The sequence below is a fragment of the Mustela nivalis genome (genome assembly GCF_964662115.1).
Source record: "Mustela nivalis genome assembly, chromosome: 8".
Classification (NCBI taxonomy): Eukaryota; Metazoa; Chordata; class Mammalia; order Carnivora; family Mustelidae; genus Mustela; species Mustela nivalis.
The window spans coordinates 52,569,785-52,589,375 of NC_139027.1; the positions used below are offsets into that span (position 1 = coordinate 52,569,785).

At 41.9% G+C, this 19,591-nt stretch overlaps 1 protein-coding gene across 1 annotated transcript; it reads right to left on the reverse strand.

The window, feature by feature from the left end:
• Positions 1-199: 199 nt before the first annotated feature.
• PCYOX1 (prenylcysteine oxidase 1) lies at positions 200-18,316 on the reverse strand. The gene is made up of 6 exons (XM_082744066.1): positions 18,096-18,316; positions 16,856-17,062; positions 15,464-15,638; positions 4,690-4,901; positions 4,212-4,364; positions 200-3,576 (listed from the first exon to the last, which is right to left on the reverse strand). The coding sequence occupies exons 1-6, from the start codon at positions 18,205-18,207 to the stop codon at positions 2,918-2,920; spliced, it is 1,518 nt and encodes a 505-aa protein (XP_082600192.1). The 5' UTR covers positions 18,208-18,316; the 3' UTR covers positions 200-2,917.
• Positions 18,317-19,591: the final 1,275 nt, after the last annotated feature.

The window sequence follows — 19,591 nt, forward strand, 5'->3', positions numbered from 1 at the left end:
TCTGATTAAACATGAAGCTTAGCAAGGATGCTGTTTTTCCATCTTCTAATAGAAAGATAAAGAACCTGCACACCTGAGTGGGTTTCTTCTGAAACAGTAACTGTAATTTTCAAAACTCTTGTAGTAGCTTTGATGTACTGAGTTTTTCCAAGTACATCTACATTGCAAATATAGTGCAATTAAAGTAAAACACAAGAAGTAATGATACAGTTGTTTATTTTGAACATAAACAGGGAAAATTCTTTTCATACAAGAATAGAACTCTAGAGAAAAACGTTCCAGTGTACTGTAGTTCTTTGTGGAGTATAGAGAATAGTTGTAATGCTCCCCATAATACATTCACCTAGGTCTTAAATTTTATGGCACATAAACTCAGAAGATAAATTGCAAATGGTGTTATCATAAACCTAACTTCAAGAAACCTACCAAGCAGATGCTTAGGCTTGTACTTTTTGTGATCTGTTAAAGAGCCTACAAATCTTGAATCACTTAAAACTGTAGAGAATGGGTTATACAGAGCGGGGAATGTAAGGTACTTGAAAAACAACACAATGGATGGCTTATATATATCTCTATAACGTTATTCTCTGTTTATAGAAAATGTTTACACCCAAAGAATAGTGAGAGGGATCGAACCAGCCTAATCACAATAAGGAGAGTTGGAGTCCAGTGCAGTACATTTTTATTCCCTTCTCTAGCAGCTCTTTAAATCTTCACTGATGTTGACGCATTTTTTTGCGACCACATAGAGCTAAATTACAGAACTCCTTAAGTGCGGTTCCTAAACCAAGAGCATCACCTAGGAACTTAGTAGAGATGCTATCTTCATCTACCACTCCAAGCCCACTAAAATTTTGGGGTGAGGCCCACCAGTTATTTTAAGCAACACTCCAAGTGACTGCGATGTGTATTCAAGTTGGAGAACCACTGGAGTAGAATTGGCTTTCAGTTAGCTCCTGCATAATTTTTACCAGCCTCTTCTATACAAAAACAAATTGAGTAGTCTAATGAGGTAACAGGCTAGTATTTTTCTTCCAATAAAAAAAAATAATAGTGCTCTTTTCATTGAAACTGTTATGTCTGATACATTGGTAATATTTTGCTCTTAGAGGAAGCAGTTTCAGATTCCCTTTTGGGAAACTTAATCAGAGTAGGTCTGATACAATCACAACATTTTTAAATTAGTGTTCTTGTTAAGTAAATAATATATCCTATTGCAAAACAACTCTGTGAGTGATGGAAATTATTCCATTACCAATTTTTATTTACCTTTTAGCACACATAAAACACAATATTACATTTTCTACAATATTGTCTTCATTAAAACCATAAAAGGAAAAATATGACTGCCTCTTAACGTACTTGTTAAAAACATTTTTAGAAAGCTGACCCTCTGACAAATATAAATTTAATCCCTGCCTTTACATCAAATATATTTTGGCAGTTTTAACAACATTAATATTCACAATTGTAGTAGAGACAAGTCATTTCAACTAAGGATAGGTGTTCCCTTACACCATTTTGCAAAAGTAGCTACTGCCATAATCTGATGGACTCCAACAATCCATGTTAAACTTTGTTACAGTTACTTTTAGAATTCACAAGCTTTTATTCATTCTGTCCTACTAGTGACCGACTACAAGGGCAACCATTCATGATATCTTTATACAGTAGATGTAGAACTGGTTCTTAAGTTTGACTGCATTATTAGAATCAATTGAGAAGCTTTAAAATCTTAAAAAGTTATTCCAGTGTGCAGCCAAAGTAGAGAACTACTGCCTTAAAAACAAGGTTTCAGCAACCTGTTTCTAACCCCAAATGCTACAGTAGTTTTAGAAGCATTTAATAGTTTGAACATGGACTGGATTTGATCAAGTGTGGTATCATTCTGAATATCCTACTCTAAAGTCAGTGGCTCTGGAGTAATCTGAGTTGCTTCTGTCATCAGACTGACAATGCTGACTGTCAAGATTACTACTAGAGTTCTTGTTGAGAGAAATTGTTCTTCACAAAATGAATCTGCTTTAATAATGCATTAGGTTTTCTGGGACTTTTAAGGCACTGAAACCCCTTTAGAGACATCTTAACCCCCCACATCAGTGATTCGCAACCCAGGTTGCACCTTAGGAACTTTTTAGCTACAATGCTGAGCGCCTAACCTCAATCAACTAAATCCGACTCTCTGGTCACATGGGAGTCTAGCAATATTTTTTAGAGCTCCGCAGGTGAGGATTTGAAAATGTAATTTCTTAAACCAATACCCTGTATTTGCTTTCATTTTACTTGAGATTTCTCTGTGACAAAGTTAACCTACTAAGGCTTCTGTATTTTACCCCTAATAAAATCAAGTCAGAAGCAGTCCAAAGAACATTCAAAAAGTCAAGCCTCCTGGCATGGGCACATCTATTTTGAAAAAGGGTATAAATTAACCAAAGCTAGATGTATGATACCAGTTCTTGTAGTAGTTCTAACTATCTGAAGGTCGCTTCCAGCTGTGAAGCCTAAGAGATCTACTCCCCCACTAAAATTTGTTTTTAAACTCTTCCTCAGATGCTCAGCTTAAAATATTCTAAAGTTTTGTTCAAAACCCAGGGTCCCATTCCCTAGACCTACAAAATCAGAATCTCCAGAGGAGCTAGAGAACCCATATGTTTAACAAATCCCAAGTGATTCTACACTGTTCATGGATATCAAAACACAAATTAAGAAATTTTGGAGATGGCATAAATGCAGTAGTTAACACCTTCACACTTAATTAGAAACCTGTATTTTCTCATAACTCACTGGGATTACTTTTGTTAAACAATACCAATTTATGACAAAATAGCTAATTCAAAATCAACTCTGCTCAGATTGTGTTCTTTGCCAGTGATAACTTCATTTGGAACCAGAAGGGGGGAAAAGTGATAGTGTTATTTCATAGTTCAGTTTTAAGTTTCTCATATAAGTCCTCTTGGTCAATCATGTCTGTGTGCCCATTCCAGCGGTGATAAGCAAGAAGAGCAGCATTGTGGGCGGCAATGGCACTCATCTCCATGGCACTTGCTGCACACTCTATGCCATTGAGGTAGTAAAGTCTGTCATGGAGTATGATGGAGGGACATTTCTCTGGAGGCTTGTAATGAGGATATGCAAGCCATGACTGCTTCACAGCGTAATCATAGGACAAAAAGAGCTTTAATATTTGTTCTTTAGTGAGAATTTCTTGGGAAAAGATCTTCCAAACGTATCCCCTATCTGTTAACGGTTGAGGATTATCCTTTTCTGTTACAGAGGACACAATCCCAATGCTGTTAATGAACAAATCTGAATTATCAGTGGTTAAGATTGTACTGAGATCGAATTTGTCTAAGGCTCTAGAGCTAAAAAGAGTTGAATTCAACTTCCCCTTAATTAAAGTTGTCACTATATGTTGGTAGTACTGATGGAATTCCTCAATTGGAGGATCAAAGTTGAGGAAAGTTATATTGGACATTTTTCGATTCAGTGGAGTGGCCACCAAGACAATGTCATAGACATCTGAACGGATCTCAGATCCAATTTGATAGATCACTTCATACATCTTTGTGGGATTTCCTAGAAGAAAGAAGCATACATTTTAGAGTTTCTAACATACTATACACCTTCCAAAAATAATTGCCATAATAGTTTATAAAATGTAAAATAGTTGTAAGTTAATTCTAAGGAATTAAAAAGAGTTTTATCCTTGGGACGCCTGGGTGGCTCAGTTGGTTAGGCAGCTGCCTTCGGCTCAGGTCATGATCCCAGCGTCCTGGGATCGAGTCCCACATCGGGCTCCTTGCTTGGCAGGGAGCCTGCTTCTCCCTCTGCCTCTGCCTGCCATTCTGTCTGTCTGTGCTCGCTCTCTCTCCCTCTCTCTCTGACAAATAAATAAATTAAAAAAAAAAAAAAAAAGAGTTTTATCCTTTAATATAACTATGCCAAATTGAAGCCAGTTTTCTACTGGTATAGAGATGATACCTTGTCAATAAGTACAAAATATGGAATTATACATTAAGAATGAGATTATTTTTAAATCCAAGGAGATGTGCCATTGTACTTGTGTACATCTGCGAATATTTCCATATGGTACAACATATACAATTTATAATTCCATCATTTGGAATGGAGAAATGACAGAAGAGTGGTTTTTCTCCCTAAGCAATTATTTTCTAGAGGATAAATAAGGAATAGTAGAATTTCAGGCTCACCTGTATGCTTGGTCCTTGTTTTTTCCTCTATGTACATTACTGAGCCAGATATAAGGTTGCTTTTGGATGCCTGAAGGAGCCCTGAGCAAACAAGTTTATTGCCACCTTTTACTGCCCAAAGGCCAGAATCAGCAGAGGACAATGATACTGCTCCTGTCAGTGGTAGGAAAAAAAAAATGTTTTAGTTCTGACTCTGCAAAAGGCCCTCTACCCACTCTCTTCCCAATTTAGGTCAGGTCTGCTCCAGACACTGTCAAAGAGCCTCTGGGGGCAGAAATCTCAGTGAAAGCTAAGGACTCTCCCCCACCCCACACTAAAAACGCACAGATCTACATATACACAATTTTGCCAACCATGTCTGAGGTTTCAGAGAAAGGTAAGTCTTCTCCAACTCATGGCCTAAAGTTAGGAGCCACCATAGTACCAGGTAAGCCCCTCTGTGAACTAATGTCTATAACCATTCCAAACCTTGGCTTACCCACAAAACCATTGATGTTCATGCTTTGGCCATAATTGACCCTCATGACAGGTGCAACAATTTCATTGAGGAATTTCTCCGAGAAGCCTGCTTTCTGCAAGGTTTCAAGAAGTGTTCGGTTAAGCATTCCAAGGAATTCATCCCCTCCTAGAGAATGTAGTAACTTTTCTACACTGCTGAAGGCATAGTCATGAGACTGGTAACGGTAGATCCTTTTGAAGAGAAGAGACAAGGCCATTAAACACCAAACAAGATAAGGGGAAGGGAATTAGCATGTTTCCTTCCAATAAATTTCTACCTGTGGTGTAAGATGCACCTCAGTCACCATCTTCCCCAGGTATCCTAGAAGCTCTCATCCCCACTCACACCTCCTCAAGTAGTTCACTGTCCTTTGTATATTCTTCTGCATTAATGTGGTCACTGGGAGACCACTGGGATAAGATGGTATGTCCTAGGTCTTATTTTCATTCAACTATTTTATCTACAGCAGCAGTTAGACATGTCTAAAATTAAATTTTATCTTTCCACCGGACCTGATCCTCTCCACACACTCCCTATCACAACCAAAATGTAGATTGGGATGTTCACTCTGAATATTCTACATGTCACCCTCAGTTCATTTAATTTCAAACAAATATTTTCACTTCTTTCTGCTTCTCCCACCCAAGAAGTAAACCTTACCAGTGTTCACAACATCTCTCTTGTTAACTTCATTCTCATTGCCCTGATCTTAACTCGGGATTTATACTCAAACTACTAAGATGAATAACCAATCTACCTGCTTCCAGTTTCTTTTATTTGGAACATTTATGAATCTCCCAAAAGCCCTAAAATACTCTTTAGTCATTACTGACTTACTCAAAAAAACAACTTGCTTACCGCTGCTTACTAAATAAACTCCTGACCTTAAAAAAAGAATGAATTTTAGAGCCAGACTCATCAAGTCTAACTCTTGGTTTAACTGCAGATACAGAAATAAGTAAAAGGACTTCTATAAAAGTCACATGAGAAGTAGAAGGCTCAAGCACAAGCTGTCCCTCCTTCCCTCAAACACTCAAACACATACACACAAACACACACACACACTCTCATACCCTCCACTTAAACACACCTGACTCATTCACTGATCTCTAAATACGCTATCTATATTGTTCCCCAACACTGCTCTAGCTCTTCTCCAACTAAAATACACTTCGGGCTCGAACCCCACCTCCTCTGCAAAGCTTTGCCCAACTACTAATCTTTAGAACCACCTAATGTTTTCCTGAACTTCATGGACTAAAAAGAATACCCATGCAATAATTCAAAATGTAATTTTTCAAGTTGCAAGTGATACAAAAAGAAAGAAGTGTGGGACAACAAAAAGCATACCAACACCAACATAAATATAATGGGAATTATAGCATAGGCAGGAAGGGGGGGTGCAGATAATGGCCAAACACTTCCCAGATTTGAAAGAAAACATTAATCTGCACACTCAGGAAGCTAAATCTAAGCAGGATAAATTTAAGAGATCTACACCCAAAAATATATAGACAAGAAAGACAAAGAATACCAAAAGCAGCAAGAAAAAGGCAACTGATCCAGAAAAAAGGGTCTTCGAAAAGATTAACAGCTCACTCTACTCATCAGAAACTATGAAGGCCAGCCACAGTTGGTGGGATGACATATTCAAAATGCTAAAAGAAAAGTCTTATCAACTCAAGAGTTCTACATCTAGCAAAACTATCCCTCAAAAATGGAGAAATTAAAATAATCCCAGGTTAAAAAAAAAAAAAAAAACATGGAATTCAATACTAGCAGACCTTCTCTACAAGAAATTAGACTACAGAAATTCCTTCAGGCTGAAATACACTAGACAGAAACTCAAATCCCCATGAAGAAATGACAGGCACTGGTAAAAGTAACTGCATAAAGGAAATATAAAGAATTAAAAACAGAATTAAAGATATTTTTAAAACATCTGTATTTACTGCAACATTATTCACAATAGCCAGGAGGTAGAAGCTACCTACAAGTTCATCAGCGATGAATGAATAAAACAAAAGAAGGCAACAATGGAGGAATAAACAACAGCAACAGAAGCTGTATAGGAAATAAATAGCAAAAAGGCAGGCATAAACCCTATATTCATAGTAACTAAACATAAGTGGGTTAAACACTGCATTCATAAGGCAGAGACTGGCAGAAGAGATAAAAAAAAAATCATGATCCAACAATATGCTGTCTACAAGAAATACACTTTAGATTCAAACACAAGTAGGTTAAAAGTAAAAAGATGGAAAAAGATACACCATACAAACAGTAACAAAAAGACAGCTGGACTGATCACACTAAAGCAGAGAATATAAACTTTAAGACAAAAATTGTTACCAGAGGCAAAGAAGGACATTTTATAATGATAAAAGGGTTAGCCTGTGAAGATGTAATAATTATCAACATACACCTAATAACAGTTCCAAAATACATGAAATCAAAATGACAGAACTGAAGAGAGAAACAGATAATTTAACAATACTAGTTGAAGACCAATATCCCACTTTTTTTTTTTTTTTTTTTAAGATTTTATTAATTTGGGATGCCTGGGTGGCTCAGTTGGTTGAGCAGCTGCCTTCGGCTCAGGTCATGATCCCAGCATCCTGGGATCGAGTCCCACATCAGGCTCCTTGAGCCTGCTTCTCTCTCTGTCTCTGCCTGCCACTCTGTCTGCCTTTGCTTGCTCTCACGCACACACTCTCTCTCTGACAAATAAATAAATAAAATCTTTAAAAAAAAAAAAAAGATTTTATTAATTTATTTGACTGAGCTCACAAGTTGGCAGAGAGGCAGGCAGAGAAAGGGGAGGAAGCAGACTCTCTGACAAGCAAAGAGCCCAATGGAGGACTTGATCCCAAAACCCTGGGATCATGACCTGAGCCGAAGGCAGAAGCTTAATCCACTGAGCCACCCAGGCACCCCAATATCCCACTTTCAGTAACGGGTAGAATAGAAGATCAACAACACTCGTTCACTGGGGCTACCATAACAAAGTTTCACAGACTGAGTGCCTTAAACAACAGAAATTTATTTCTCGTAGTTCTGGAAGCTAAAAATCCAAGATCATGGCATTGACAGCTTTGGTTTGTTTTGAGGACTGTCACCTTGGCTTACAATTAGGTCACCTTCTCACTGTGTCCTCCCAGGATCCTCCTTATATGCCTGCACATCCCTGGTGTCTCTTCTGTGTTCTAATCTCTTATTCTTATTAGGACACTAGTCACATCCAATATGGCCCACCGTAGTGGCCTTGTTTTAACTTAATTCCCTCATTAAAAGCCTATCTCCAGATACTGTCATTCTGAGGTACAGGGTAAGGTTAGGGCTTCAACCTATGAAGGGAGTAGGGCATAATTCTGCCCATAATAAACAGGAAACAAAAAATTAGGAGACGATTACCTACCTCAGGTCTTTCAAGCCATTGTACAGATTCTGGCTGTTACTCTGCATGAAATAGCCACTGAAAATTTGTATTTTTAATTTAAATTCAAGGTAGTTACCATATATAGTGTAGTACTGGTTTCAGGAGTAGAATTTAGTGATTCATCACTTACATATAACACCCAGTACTCATCCTAAAAAGCCCTTCTTAATATCCATCCCCCATTCACCCCATCCCTTGACCCACCTCCCCTCCAGCAACCCTTATTCATTTATTTATTTATTTTTAAAGAATTTATTTATTTATTTGACATAGAGAGATCACAAGTAGGCAGAGAGGCAGGCAGAGAGAGAGAGGAGGAAGCAGGCTCCCCGCTGAACAGAAAGCCTGATGCGGAACTCGATCCCAGGACCCTAGGATCATGACTTGAGCCGAAGGCAGTGGCTCAACCCACTGAGCCACCCAGGCACCCAACCCTTATTTATTTATTTATCAGAAAGAGAGAGCACAAGCAGGGAAAACAGCAGGCAAAGGGAGAACCAGGCTCCCTGCTGAACAAGGAGCCTGTTGTGGGACTCGATCCCAGAACCCTGGGATCATGACCTGAGCCAAAAGCACTTAATCAACTGAGCCACACAGGAATCTCTCAGTTTGTTCTCTTAACTATAGAGTCTCTTATGGTTTGCCTCCCTCTCTGTTTTTATTTTATTTTTCCTTCCTTTCCCCTATGTTTATCTGCTTCGTTTCTTAAATTCCACATCTGTAGGATCATGTATTTGTCTTTCTTTGACTAACTTATTTCGCTTAGCATAATACTAACTCTAGTTCCAGCCACATTGTTGCAAATGGCAATATTCCATTCTTTTTGATGACTAATATTCCTGTGTGTGTGTGTGTGTGTGTGTGTGTCCACATCTTCTTTGGCCATGCATCTGTTGACGGACATTTGGGCTCTTTCCATACTTTGGCTATTGGGTGTGTATGCCCCTACAAATCAGGACTTCTGTATCCTTTAGATAAATACCTAGTAGGGGAATTGTTCGGTCGTAGGGTAGCTCTGTTTTGCCAATGAAAGTTTCTGAACAGAGAAGTAATATGATGACCCTCAGATTTTAAAAAGACCTCTTTGGGGGCGCCTGGGTGGCTCAGTGGGTTAAAGCCTTTGCCTTCAGCTCAGGTCATGATCTCAGGGTCCTGGGATCGAGCCCCACATGGGGCTCTCTGCTTGGTGGGGAGCCTGCTTCCTCCTCTCTCTGCCTGCCTCTTTGCCTACTTGTGATATCTCTCTCTCTCTCTGTCAAATAAATAAATTAAATCCTCAAAAAAAAAAAAAAAGACCTCTTTGGTTGCTATGCTGAAAACAGATCTTCGTAGCACCAGGGCAAAAGCAGGGAGGGGAGTTAGTGTTAGTTTCCAGTGGCTACTGTAACAAATTGCCACAAACTTAGTGGCTTAAACAATACAAATTTATTATCCTATGGTTCTGCAGGTTAGAAATCCAAAAGTCAATTGTCACTGGTCAAGATGTCGGCAAGGCTGGTTCCTTCTGGAAGCTCTGAGGGAAGGATCCATTTTCTTGCTTTTTTCAGTTTCTGTAATCACCTGCTTTCCTTGGCTCGGGCACCTTTCTGGGATCATTCCAACCTCTTCCTTTATCACATTTCCTACTACTCACTCTGATCTTCCTGCCTCCCTCTTACACCGACTCTTATGATTACACTGGGCCCACCTAAATAACTGGGAATAATCTTCCCGTTTCAAGATCCCTAACTTAATCATATCTGCGAAGTTCCTTTTATCATGTAAGATAACACAATGCCAGGTTCCAGGGATTAGGGTGTAGACATCTTGCAGGGGGAGAGAAGCATTTGATTCAGCCTACCACAGGAGGCTACTCCAACAATACAGACAAAAGATAATAGTGGCTTGTTTCAAAGTGGTACAAGCCATGGTGGTGACAAGTGGTGAAATTCTGGATACATTTTTAAAACTCATAGGATTAAAGATAGACTGGATTTGGGAAAGGAAGGAGAGAAAAGAGTAAAAAATGACTCAAAATATTTGTTAGGAGTACTGGAAGGAAAAAAGGGTGTTTATAAAGCCTTTCACTGGAAATTCTATCAGTCTCAGATTAAGAAATGTTAATGATCTAATATGTGCTCAGAAACATACTAACTGCTAGAGCCAAGAGTGAGATTTAACCTAGCCCAGAAACCAAGATACTCCAACAGGAAGCCATCACTGAACCAGATGATTCAATTCAACAGACATCTGAGTGAGTATCTACTGGATTCTAATCACTGCACACACGACAGAACACACGAGTGTGTGGGCAGTGTGCTCCATATAACACTCATGGGATGTCTGAAAAGAGAGATGAATGGCAACTAGAGATTAAGGGAAGGCTGTTCTGGAAAAGGCTGAGAAGAGATCAGACTCTGAAGTAAGGAATAGTATCCAACCAGGAGAACTGTTTAATAAATGCTCAGAACTGGAAATTAACCTGGAAAGTATGTCCATACTGGAAAGTATGCACAGCATGGGCTACAGGATTTCCACAGCTCCACCAAAGCAGCTCCACCAACAAGAAAAATGAATGCATACTCGCATGGGTGTGGGGTGTTGCCTATCACCCTCTTTCAGGTGTCACATGGGCCTTCACTCACACTGTGACCTCTGAAATGGAAGCACAAAAATGACAATGTACTTCTCCAAAGCTGGCCAGCAAATCCCCCAAAAGTTTTTCCAGAAGGGGACCCAACTGGATTTGTCATATACATTGAAAACAGGGAGAAAAAACTGAGCAAGGGCTTTAGGTTTCTATACTATTTAGAGAAAGAAAAAACTCAAGAATATTATCCAACTGCACATTTTAACCTAATATTTGCAACTTTGTAGGTAAGATTCCCTTGAGGTACTTTTAAAAATACCAAGGCCCATGGGCACCTCAGTTAGTTAAGCGTCTGCCTTCAGTGCTCAGGTCATGATCCCAGGGTCCTGCTCAGCATGGGGGGCCCTGCTTCTCCCTCTACCACTCCCCCTGCTTGTGCTCACGCGTGTGCGCACATTCTCCCTTCCTCTCTCTCCCTCTCTCTCGCAAATAAATAAAATCTTAAAAAAAAAAAAAAAAAGGCTCCCCACATAATTCCAATGTGCAGCCAGGGTTGAGAACTACTGCTTCACTGAAATGCAGGGCATCTGTTGTTCCAGATTACTCTTTAGCAACCTCTATAGTTCTCGATTCTGATTTTTGCAATAATCCAGACTATCTCCAATAAGGGGTGATATTACAAATACAGTTGACCCTTGAATAACACCGGTTCAAACTGCGCAGGTAAATTTTCCTTGGGTTTTGTTTTTCTGGTTTTTTTCAGATACATACAGTGGAGTACCACAACAATATTTTCTCTTCCTTATAATTTTTCCAAATATACATATTCTCCAGCTTACTTTATTATAAGAATTAGACATAATATACAAAATATGTATTGACTGTTTATATTCTTAGCCTTCCTATCAACAGCAGGCTATTAGCAGTTAGCTTTGGGGGAAGTCAAAGTTATACACAGATTTTCAACTATTGGTACCCCAACACCCCCGCATATTATTCAAGAGTCATTTATTTATTTAATAACTGGTACAGCACTGAACAGAAAGTAGACTGATGACAGCACTAGAACTGAGTCAAGATTCCCTGCTGGTGGTGGGTGTAAGGGGTTTGGAGAGGAGGCAGAAAGGGAGGAGTGGGAATACACAGGACAACAGCTATGTCACTACTAGTCCAGCAGTATTTAACTACTTTAACAATTGGCACATGCTGGCTCAATACCAGCCTTCTCTCCAACTTTCTCAAGGGATACGATAAAATTATCAAAATAAAATGTTTATGTTCCTGGGGTGCCTGGGTGGCTCAGTGGGTTAAAGCCTCTGCCTTCGGCTCAGGTCATGATCTCAGGGTCCTGGGATTGAGCCCCGCATCGAGCTCTCTGCTCAGTGGGGAGCCTGCTTCCTCCTCTCTCTCTGCCTGCCTCTCTGCCTACTTGTGATCTCTGTCAAATAAATAAATAAAATCTCTAAAAAAAAATGTTTTTTATGTTCCTGACTTACTGAAACAGAAATGTAGCGTGCATGGCCCTTTGAACACCGTAAGGATCAGTGCTGTATAATCAAATATCAAAGACAGACCAGAGGGAGGCAGTAATTCCATAAAGTAGGGGAAATGTTTTCTAAAATCAAAATAGGGGTGCCTGGCTGACTCAGTCAGAAAAGCATTCAACTGGGGCACCTGGGTGGCTCAGTTGGGGGGAAATGTTTTCTAAAATCAAAATAGGGGTGCCTGGGTGACTCAGTCAGAAAAGCATTCAACTGGGGCACCTGGGTGGCTCAGTTGTTAAGCATCTGCCTTTGGCTCCGGTCAAATCCCAGGGTCCTGGGATTGAGCCCTGCATGGGGCTCCCTGCTCGGTGGGAAGCCTGCTTCTCCCTCTCCCACTCCCCCTGCTTGTGCTCCCTCTCTCGCTGTGTGTCTGTCTCTGTTAAATAAATAAATAAAATCTTAAAAAAAAAAAAAGAAAGAAAGAAAGAAAGAAAGAAAAGCATTCAACTCATGATCTCGGGATTGTGAGTTCAAGCCCCACACTGGGTCCAGAGATTACTAAAAAAAAATAAACTTTAAAATCAAAAATAGTGGGCATCTGGGTGGCTCAGTTGGTTAAGCAACTGATTGCCTTCGGCTCAGGTCATGATCCTGGAGTCCCAGGATCGAGTCCCACATTGGGCTCCCTACTCGATGGGGAGTCTGCTTCTCCCTCTGATCTCTCCCCTCTCATGCTTTCTCTTTCTTCTTTCCCTCTCAAATAAATAAAATCGTTTTAAAAATCAAAAGTAGTATAATCCTGAGGCACCCGACTGGCTTAATCCATAGAGCATGAGACTCTTATCCCTGGGGTCATGAGTTCAAGCCCCACATTGGGCATAGAGTTTACTTAAACAACAACAAAAAAAGGTATAATCTATGTATCCCATCACTGTGTCTTTTTCAAGTTCTGTAATATATCCAGAATTCACTTTAAAAGTGATTTCTTAATTTCTCACAGGGCAGTTCTCTACATGCCAAGCAAACCACTGGTAAGAAAATTTGCAGGCAGGGCTGTATCTGGTGCCATCTGAACTTGACTTTCCTGCTGAGCATGCAGCAACATGCCACCTTCCTTCCTTACAAAGTGACTGACTCTCTCTACACACATTCTATATGTTTTCTTAATTACTGGTTTACTCCTTGTTTCTCTACTAGAATGTGTATTCTTTGAGGACAGGGATATGTTCTAGATTCTATATCCTCAGGACCCAGAATAGTGCCTGGCACATCATAAGCTATCAGTATTTGGTAAATGAATAAATGACTACTTTAAAATAATCTGCACTGGGGCGCCTGGGTGGCTTAGTGGGTTAAGCTTCTGCCTTCGGCTCAGGTCATGATCCCAAGATCTTGTGATCAGAGCCCTGCATCAGGCTCTCTCTGCTTCCCCCTCTCTCTCTGCCTGCCTCTCTGCCTACTTGTGATCTCTATCTGTTTCTGTCAAAAAAAATAAATAAAATCTAAAAATAAAAACAATCTGCACTGTAGCTGACCTTAACGTACCCACTGGAAAAGTGTTTGAGGAATTGACCTAACAACAATGTTTAAAAAGAGAGGGGCGCCTGGGTGGCTCAGTGGGTTAAAGCCTCTGCCTTTGCTCAGGTCATGATCCCCGGGTCCTGAGATCGAGCCCCCCAATCGGGATCTCTGCTCAGCGGGGAGCCTACTTCCTCCTCCCTCTCTGCCTACTGTAGATTTCTGTCTGTCAAATAAATAAATAATTTAAAAATAAATTAATTAATAAATAAAAAGGAAATCCCAGGGGCGCCTGGATGGTTCGGTCGGTTAAGTGTCTGCCTGGGGCTTGGGTCATGATCCCAGGTTCCTGGGATGGAGCCCCACATCAGGACTCTTGCACAGCAGAGAGCCTGTTTCTCCCTTTCCCTCTGCTGCTCCCCCTGTGTGTGCTCGCTCTTTTGTGCTCTCTGTCAAATAACTAAATAAAATATTTTTAAAAAGAGAGAGAAAGATATCCCAAACTACGATAAGTTACAAAAACTATAGTATATTTATCCTACTCAATCCTTGTATCTGTCCTTGTCAATAGTTGGGTCACATAAGATATATAATTTTACCTTTTTAACAATTATTTTACTACACTAAAACGCATAGTAATGAAATATCATTAGCACTTACAAGTTAAATTTCTCCAGCATCTAAAATTGTAAACCAGCATAAAAATTAGCACATGCCAACAGCCTTAAAAAAAAAAAAAAAAGGCTGTATCTTTTAAAGTTAGATTGATTATTTTATATCATCCTTCCTAATTACCAAAGCAATATACCTAGAAATATCTGAAAAATACAGAAAAATATAAAGAAAAAGTGGTACCTTTATTCTCACTACACTGGAACAGTGCTGGAATTCGGTATCTCAATTTAAATTTGGGGGGGTGCACCTTGGTGGCTCCAAAGGCTAAGCATTTGCCTTCGGCTCAGGTCATGATCCCAGGGTCCTGGGTTTAAGCCCCTCGTCAGGCTCCCAGCTCAGCAGGGAATCTGCTTTTCCCTCTCCTTCTGCTCATGCTCTTTCTCTCACTATCTCCAATAAATAAATAAAATATTTAAAAAGAGAGAGAGGGACGGGGCGCCTGGGTGGCTCAGTGGGTTAAGCTGCTGCCTTGGCTCAGGTCATGATCTCAGGGTCCTGGGATCGAGTCCCGCATCGGGCTCTCTGCTCGGCGGGGAGCCTGCTTCCCTCTCTCTCTCTCTCTCTCTCTCTGCCTGCCTCTCCATCTACTTGTGATTTCTCTCTGTCAAATAAATAAATAAAATCTTAAAAAAAAAAAAAAAAAAAAAAGAGAGAGAGAGCGAGAACTGTGGAGCCAGAATGCCAGGGTGGGGAACTCCAGCTCCACCACTTACTGGGTGGGGTGTTCTTGCGCACTTGAAACCTCTGTGCCTCCACCTTCCACATCTGTACGAAGCTAATTAACAGTACCTGAGAGAGCTGTCATAAGAATTCAAGGAGTTAACATTTGTAGAGCATTTAAGTGTGTATGGCAAAACTAAATAAGCATTTGTAAAGTATGTTTTCAAAAGCAAAAATTAACTACTCTTTCAGTATTCAAGTGGATAAACAGTCTGCATATTTTATACAAACCACTTACCTAACAGTCTGACCAACAGGTCTTAGGTAAGAGAACTGTTTCAAGAAATAAAATTCCTATAGATCATCTAACGAAAAGGTCTTAGGGTAAACAGAAGGGGAAAAAATTACCTCATAAACTTGTCCAATATATCCTCTACCCACATGTGCATTCGGAGGGACTGAAATCCATAGTGCCAAATTAGTTTAATCATGTTAATTATAAACCAGCTGCTCTCCTCAAACACCAGAGTCTCTCCATTATACACCCCCATTAGGCCACCAGAGCTCTGAATAGTAGAGAGACCTGCAAAAAACAGAGAAAAGGTTAGCTAAACTCAGGGTTTCTATGTTGATCAAATGAAAGGTCATCTGAAGCTAGGGGACACTCTGAAGTGAGTGAATTCGAGGATTCCCCAGTTCTCAGGAATTAAAGGAGCTCTATCTTCAGAACAGTGTGTAATACACTGTTCGTTCATTACACTGTCCTAAAGCAGATTTCTAAAAGATGGGTCAGGTGGTCATACAGATATATCAAAATCAGACTGGCCATTTTTAGTTGGAAAAAAACTAAAAAGTCAAAGGAAAAGGTCAGAATACAAACTGAGTTCAATTTAAAGACAAATGTTGGGCACCTAGATGGCTCAGCTGGTTAAATATCTACCTTCAGCTCAGGTCATGATCTTGAAGTCCTGGAATCAAGCCCCGTATCGGGCTCCCCGCTCAGTGGGGTATCTACTTGTTCCCTCTGCCCTTCCTCCTGCTCATGCTCTCTCTCTCTCTCAAATAAATACATAAAATATTTTTTAAATTTAAAAAAAAAAAAAACCAGAAACATCAGACAGGAATATCTGCAGCATTAACTGCTCCTGGCATACATTTGCCCTCATGGAGGAGAGGCCCAAGAAGCATCCACAGGGGATTTGGAAGGCAGCAAAGAGAAAGGAGGCATCCCCATTCCTGTGCATAATTGGATATTTCAGATAACTGGAAGGAAGCAAAAATTACCCAATACTCCCTGAGCAAAGGGCCTGCAGAGACCTGCCAGACCTCCCCCAACCTGTCCAGCTCCTCTGCCGGCAGGGAAGCAGTCAAATGTCCCAAGTTCTAGGCATAATAGGTCTGCATCCATACCTGTCTGAGTGACTTTAAGTGACTTAAAGCCTCTGAGCTTTTCCCAGCTGTGAAATGAGTACACAAGGTTCCTGCTAACACAAACCATTCTTTGATTCTTCAACACCAACCCAGAGGTTTAAGAACTAAGAACAGCAACCTTCCCCACCCCCACCCCATGGCTGTAATTCCAGATAACTGAAGATACAGATAACTAGCGTCCCATTACAGGAAAGTAGTTCCTAACTAAGCTTGTACTAACTGCAAAGTAGCAGCAAAGTGAAGAAAACCGTTTTACCAACTTCTCTGTAAAAGACAACAAGGCGGAAAAGTTTCAGTTCCCCTATCTGAAAAACATATCCATGGATGGTCACACAGAAATCTACTTAGCTCTAAGACCAAATTACATACCCAGGTCCTTGACAAAACGCTTCATGTGCAGATTTAAAGGATGGATGACAGAACCTCCTGCCTCATATTCTTGCCCTCGGACAGTCATTGTGGCCAGACGGCCTCCCACCTCTCCTCTTTCAAACAGGTCAATCTTCACATCTTTCCCAAATTTCTGCCGCAAATAGTAGGCTGCTGAGGTGCCACCAATTCCAGCTCCAATAATTGCTATGGGTGGGAACAAAAAAAAAAAGGGAATAGTTTCTTTCCTTCTTACCCAGCTATGTGGGTTTTGTTGTTGTGTAACAGATGTTAGTCAAGGCTAACAATTTAGGGAAGTTGGGGACCTGGAGGCAAGTGACAGTTGCTGAAGATAGAACTCTGGACAGACACTGCCCTCGAAAAAAGTGGTAGTACATTAATGTACAAATTGACATTGAATTTGGAGTGGGGGCAGATCCCCAAAGGTTCTCAGAGCTCTTTGTCCAGGCACCACTGGTTCTGCACACCTTCTTCATGCCGAACACAAGGGAACCAGGAGGTGGGCCTTTGCAGCACGCATTTTAAAGCAGGTGGCCACCATTTTTGCCAAGATTTGTTCTGTCCCATTAATATAGATGGGTTAATGTCCCCAACAAACAAAGCTTGAAGGGGAATAAAAAAGAATACCAAACACAGCAAAATCCAAGACTGAAATTTGAGAGTGGATTATTTCCTCTGTGTAGTAGTCCTAGGTAGAGAAATTGTGCAAGCTCGGGCCTCTGGGAGCAGACCGACCTCAGCAAAGTGGAAGGGGGAATGGGGTTCCAGTCCAGCCTGTCAAGGGAAGCAGACAGGGTCAGCTTGTTTGCACTACTCGGTGTGCTGTGACCGCGTGCACCTGTCATCCGCAGAGCGAGGCTGCGGGTCGCTCCAGAACAAACCAGAAGACTAGCCTCCCGAAGGTGCAGCAAGGGAAGGAGGGGAGAGGGTCCTCGGCCTCCCCAGACCCCCAGGTCTCCGAGACAGGGGCATGAGAGACGCTTGGCGGCCGGCCGCCTGCCTCAATACCCTCTCCACCGCCCATTCCCCTAGTGGGCACATCGACAAGCCCGGGAAGACACGATCCCTGGGGCACCGACAGCGACCCTGAGTCATGAACTGAGAAGACCGCGACCTGCGCGGAGGACTCGGTGTGCGCGGCCTGGCGGACGTCGCGGCCGCGAGGCCTGCTGCACTGCGCGCTCCCGCACCCCTTCCGCGCCGCCCCCGCGTCACCTACCGATCTTATCCGGCGGGGCCCGCAGCTCGGCGCTCCCGGGGCACCCCAAGCTGCACAGCAGCAGCCACAGCCCCAGAAGCGAGGAGACTAGCTCCCGAGCCATGAGCCCCATGGCTCCCGGAGCGCAGCAGACCACCAGGCACACCCGACAAGTCCGCCGGCTGCTACGAGTCTGCGCGCTCCGCACGTCCCGCCCCCGACCGGCCTCGCCCCTCCGAGCTCCGCCCAGGCCCGCCCCCAGCCGGCCTCGCCCCTCCGTGCTCCACCCAAGCCCGCCTAGAGCAAGCGGGGGCCACCGCACCCCAATTGGGTGCGTCCCTCCAGGAGCTCCCAAACACGGTCCTCTCGGTCCCCAAGCCCGTCCCAGCCCCTTTGAAACGCACCCTACTTCAAGGACACACGAGAGGCGCGAGAAGCGGAGGCTCACCTCAGCTCGCCACCTTACTTACTCCCCATCTATTCAGGTGAAGCATCACTTCTTCACTAGTGCCCTCTTCTGTCCCTTCAGTCTCTCCCTGTCAAAGAATGCACACAGCAAACTGCTGTCAGACGCGCGGAGCAACAAATGCTTACTGAGTGACCATTATGTTCCGAGGACTCTTGGGCATAAGATGAATGGGTAAACCACGATGGGTGAAAGGGAAAAAGGGCGACCAGAGATGAGGTGGTCCAAGATGGAAAGTAATGGCAGATATAAATAAAAGTAATGCACTCGTATCACACAATAGAACATTATGCAAGCATTAGAAAGATTGTAGGAGCTCGGGGTACTTGGGTGGCTCAGTAGTTAAGCGGCTGCCTTCCGCTCAGGTCACGATCCCAAGCGTCCTCGCATCGAGCCCCGCATGGGGCTCCCTGCTCAGCAGGAAGCCTGCTTCTCCCTTTCCCACTTCCACTGCTTGTGTTCCCTCTCTCACTGTCTCTCTCTGTGTCAAATAAATAAATAAAATCTTTTTTTAAAAATTATAGGATTGGGGCGCTTGGGTGGCTCAGTGGGTTATAGCCTCTGCTTTCGGTTCGGGTGGTGATCCCAGGGTCCTGGTATCGAGCCCCACATCAGGCTCTCTGCTCAGCGGGGAGCCTGCTTCCTCCTCTCTCTCTGCCTGCCTCTCTGCCTACTTGTGGTCTCTGTCTGTCAAATAAATAAATAAAATATTTTTTAAAAATTAAAAAAAAAATTATAGGATTTTTCCTGGTATCGGTAGGTGAGAAAAAGTGACTGACTTATGAGTGTTATAAGATCCCATTTTGTAAGTAAAATAAATACCCCACCTCCACTCTTCCCCCCCAAATAAAACAAAACAAAAAAAACCATCATGTGAACATGAAGAATAGTATGGATGGAAGGAAAAGAAGTTGGATACAAACAAAGATTGAACTTAGAAAAAGGGAGTATAAAACCCAGTGCAAAAAGCATTCATTCATTGGGCCAATATTTATTGAGTTTCTTGTAAGTGGCAAGTAATGTTCTAGGTGCTTTAGAAAAATCAGTGAAC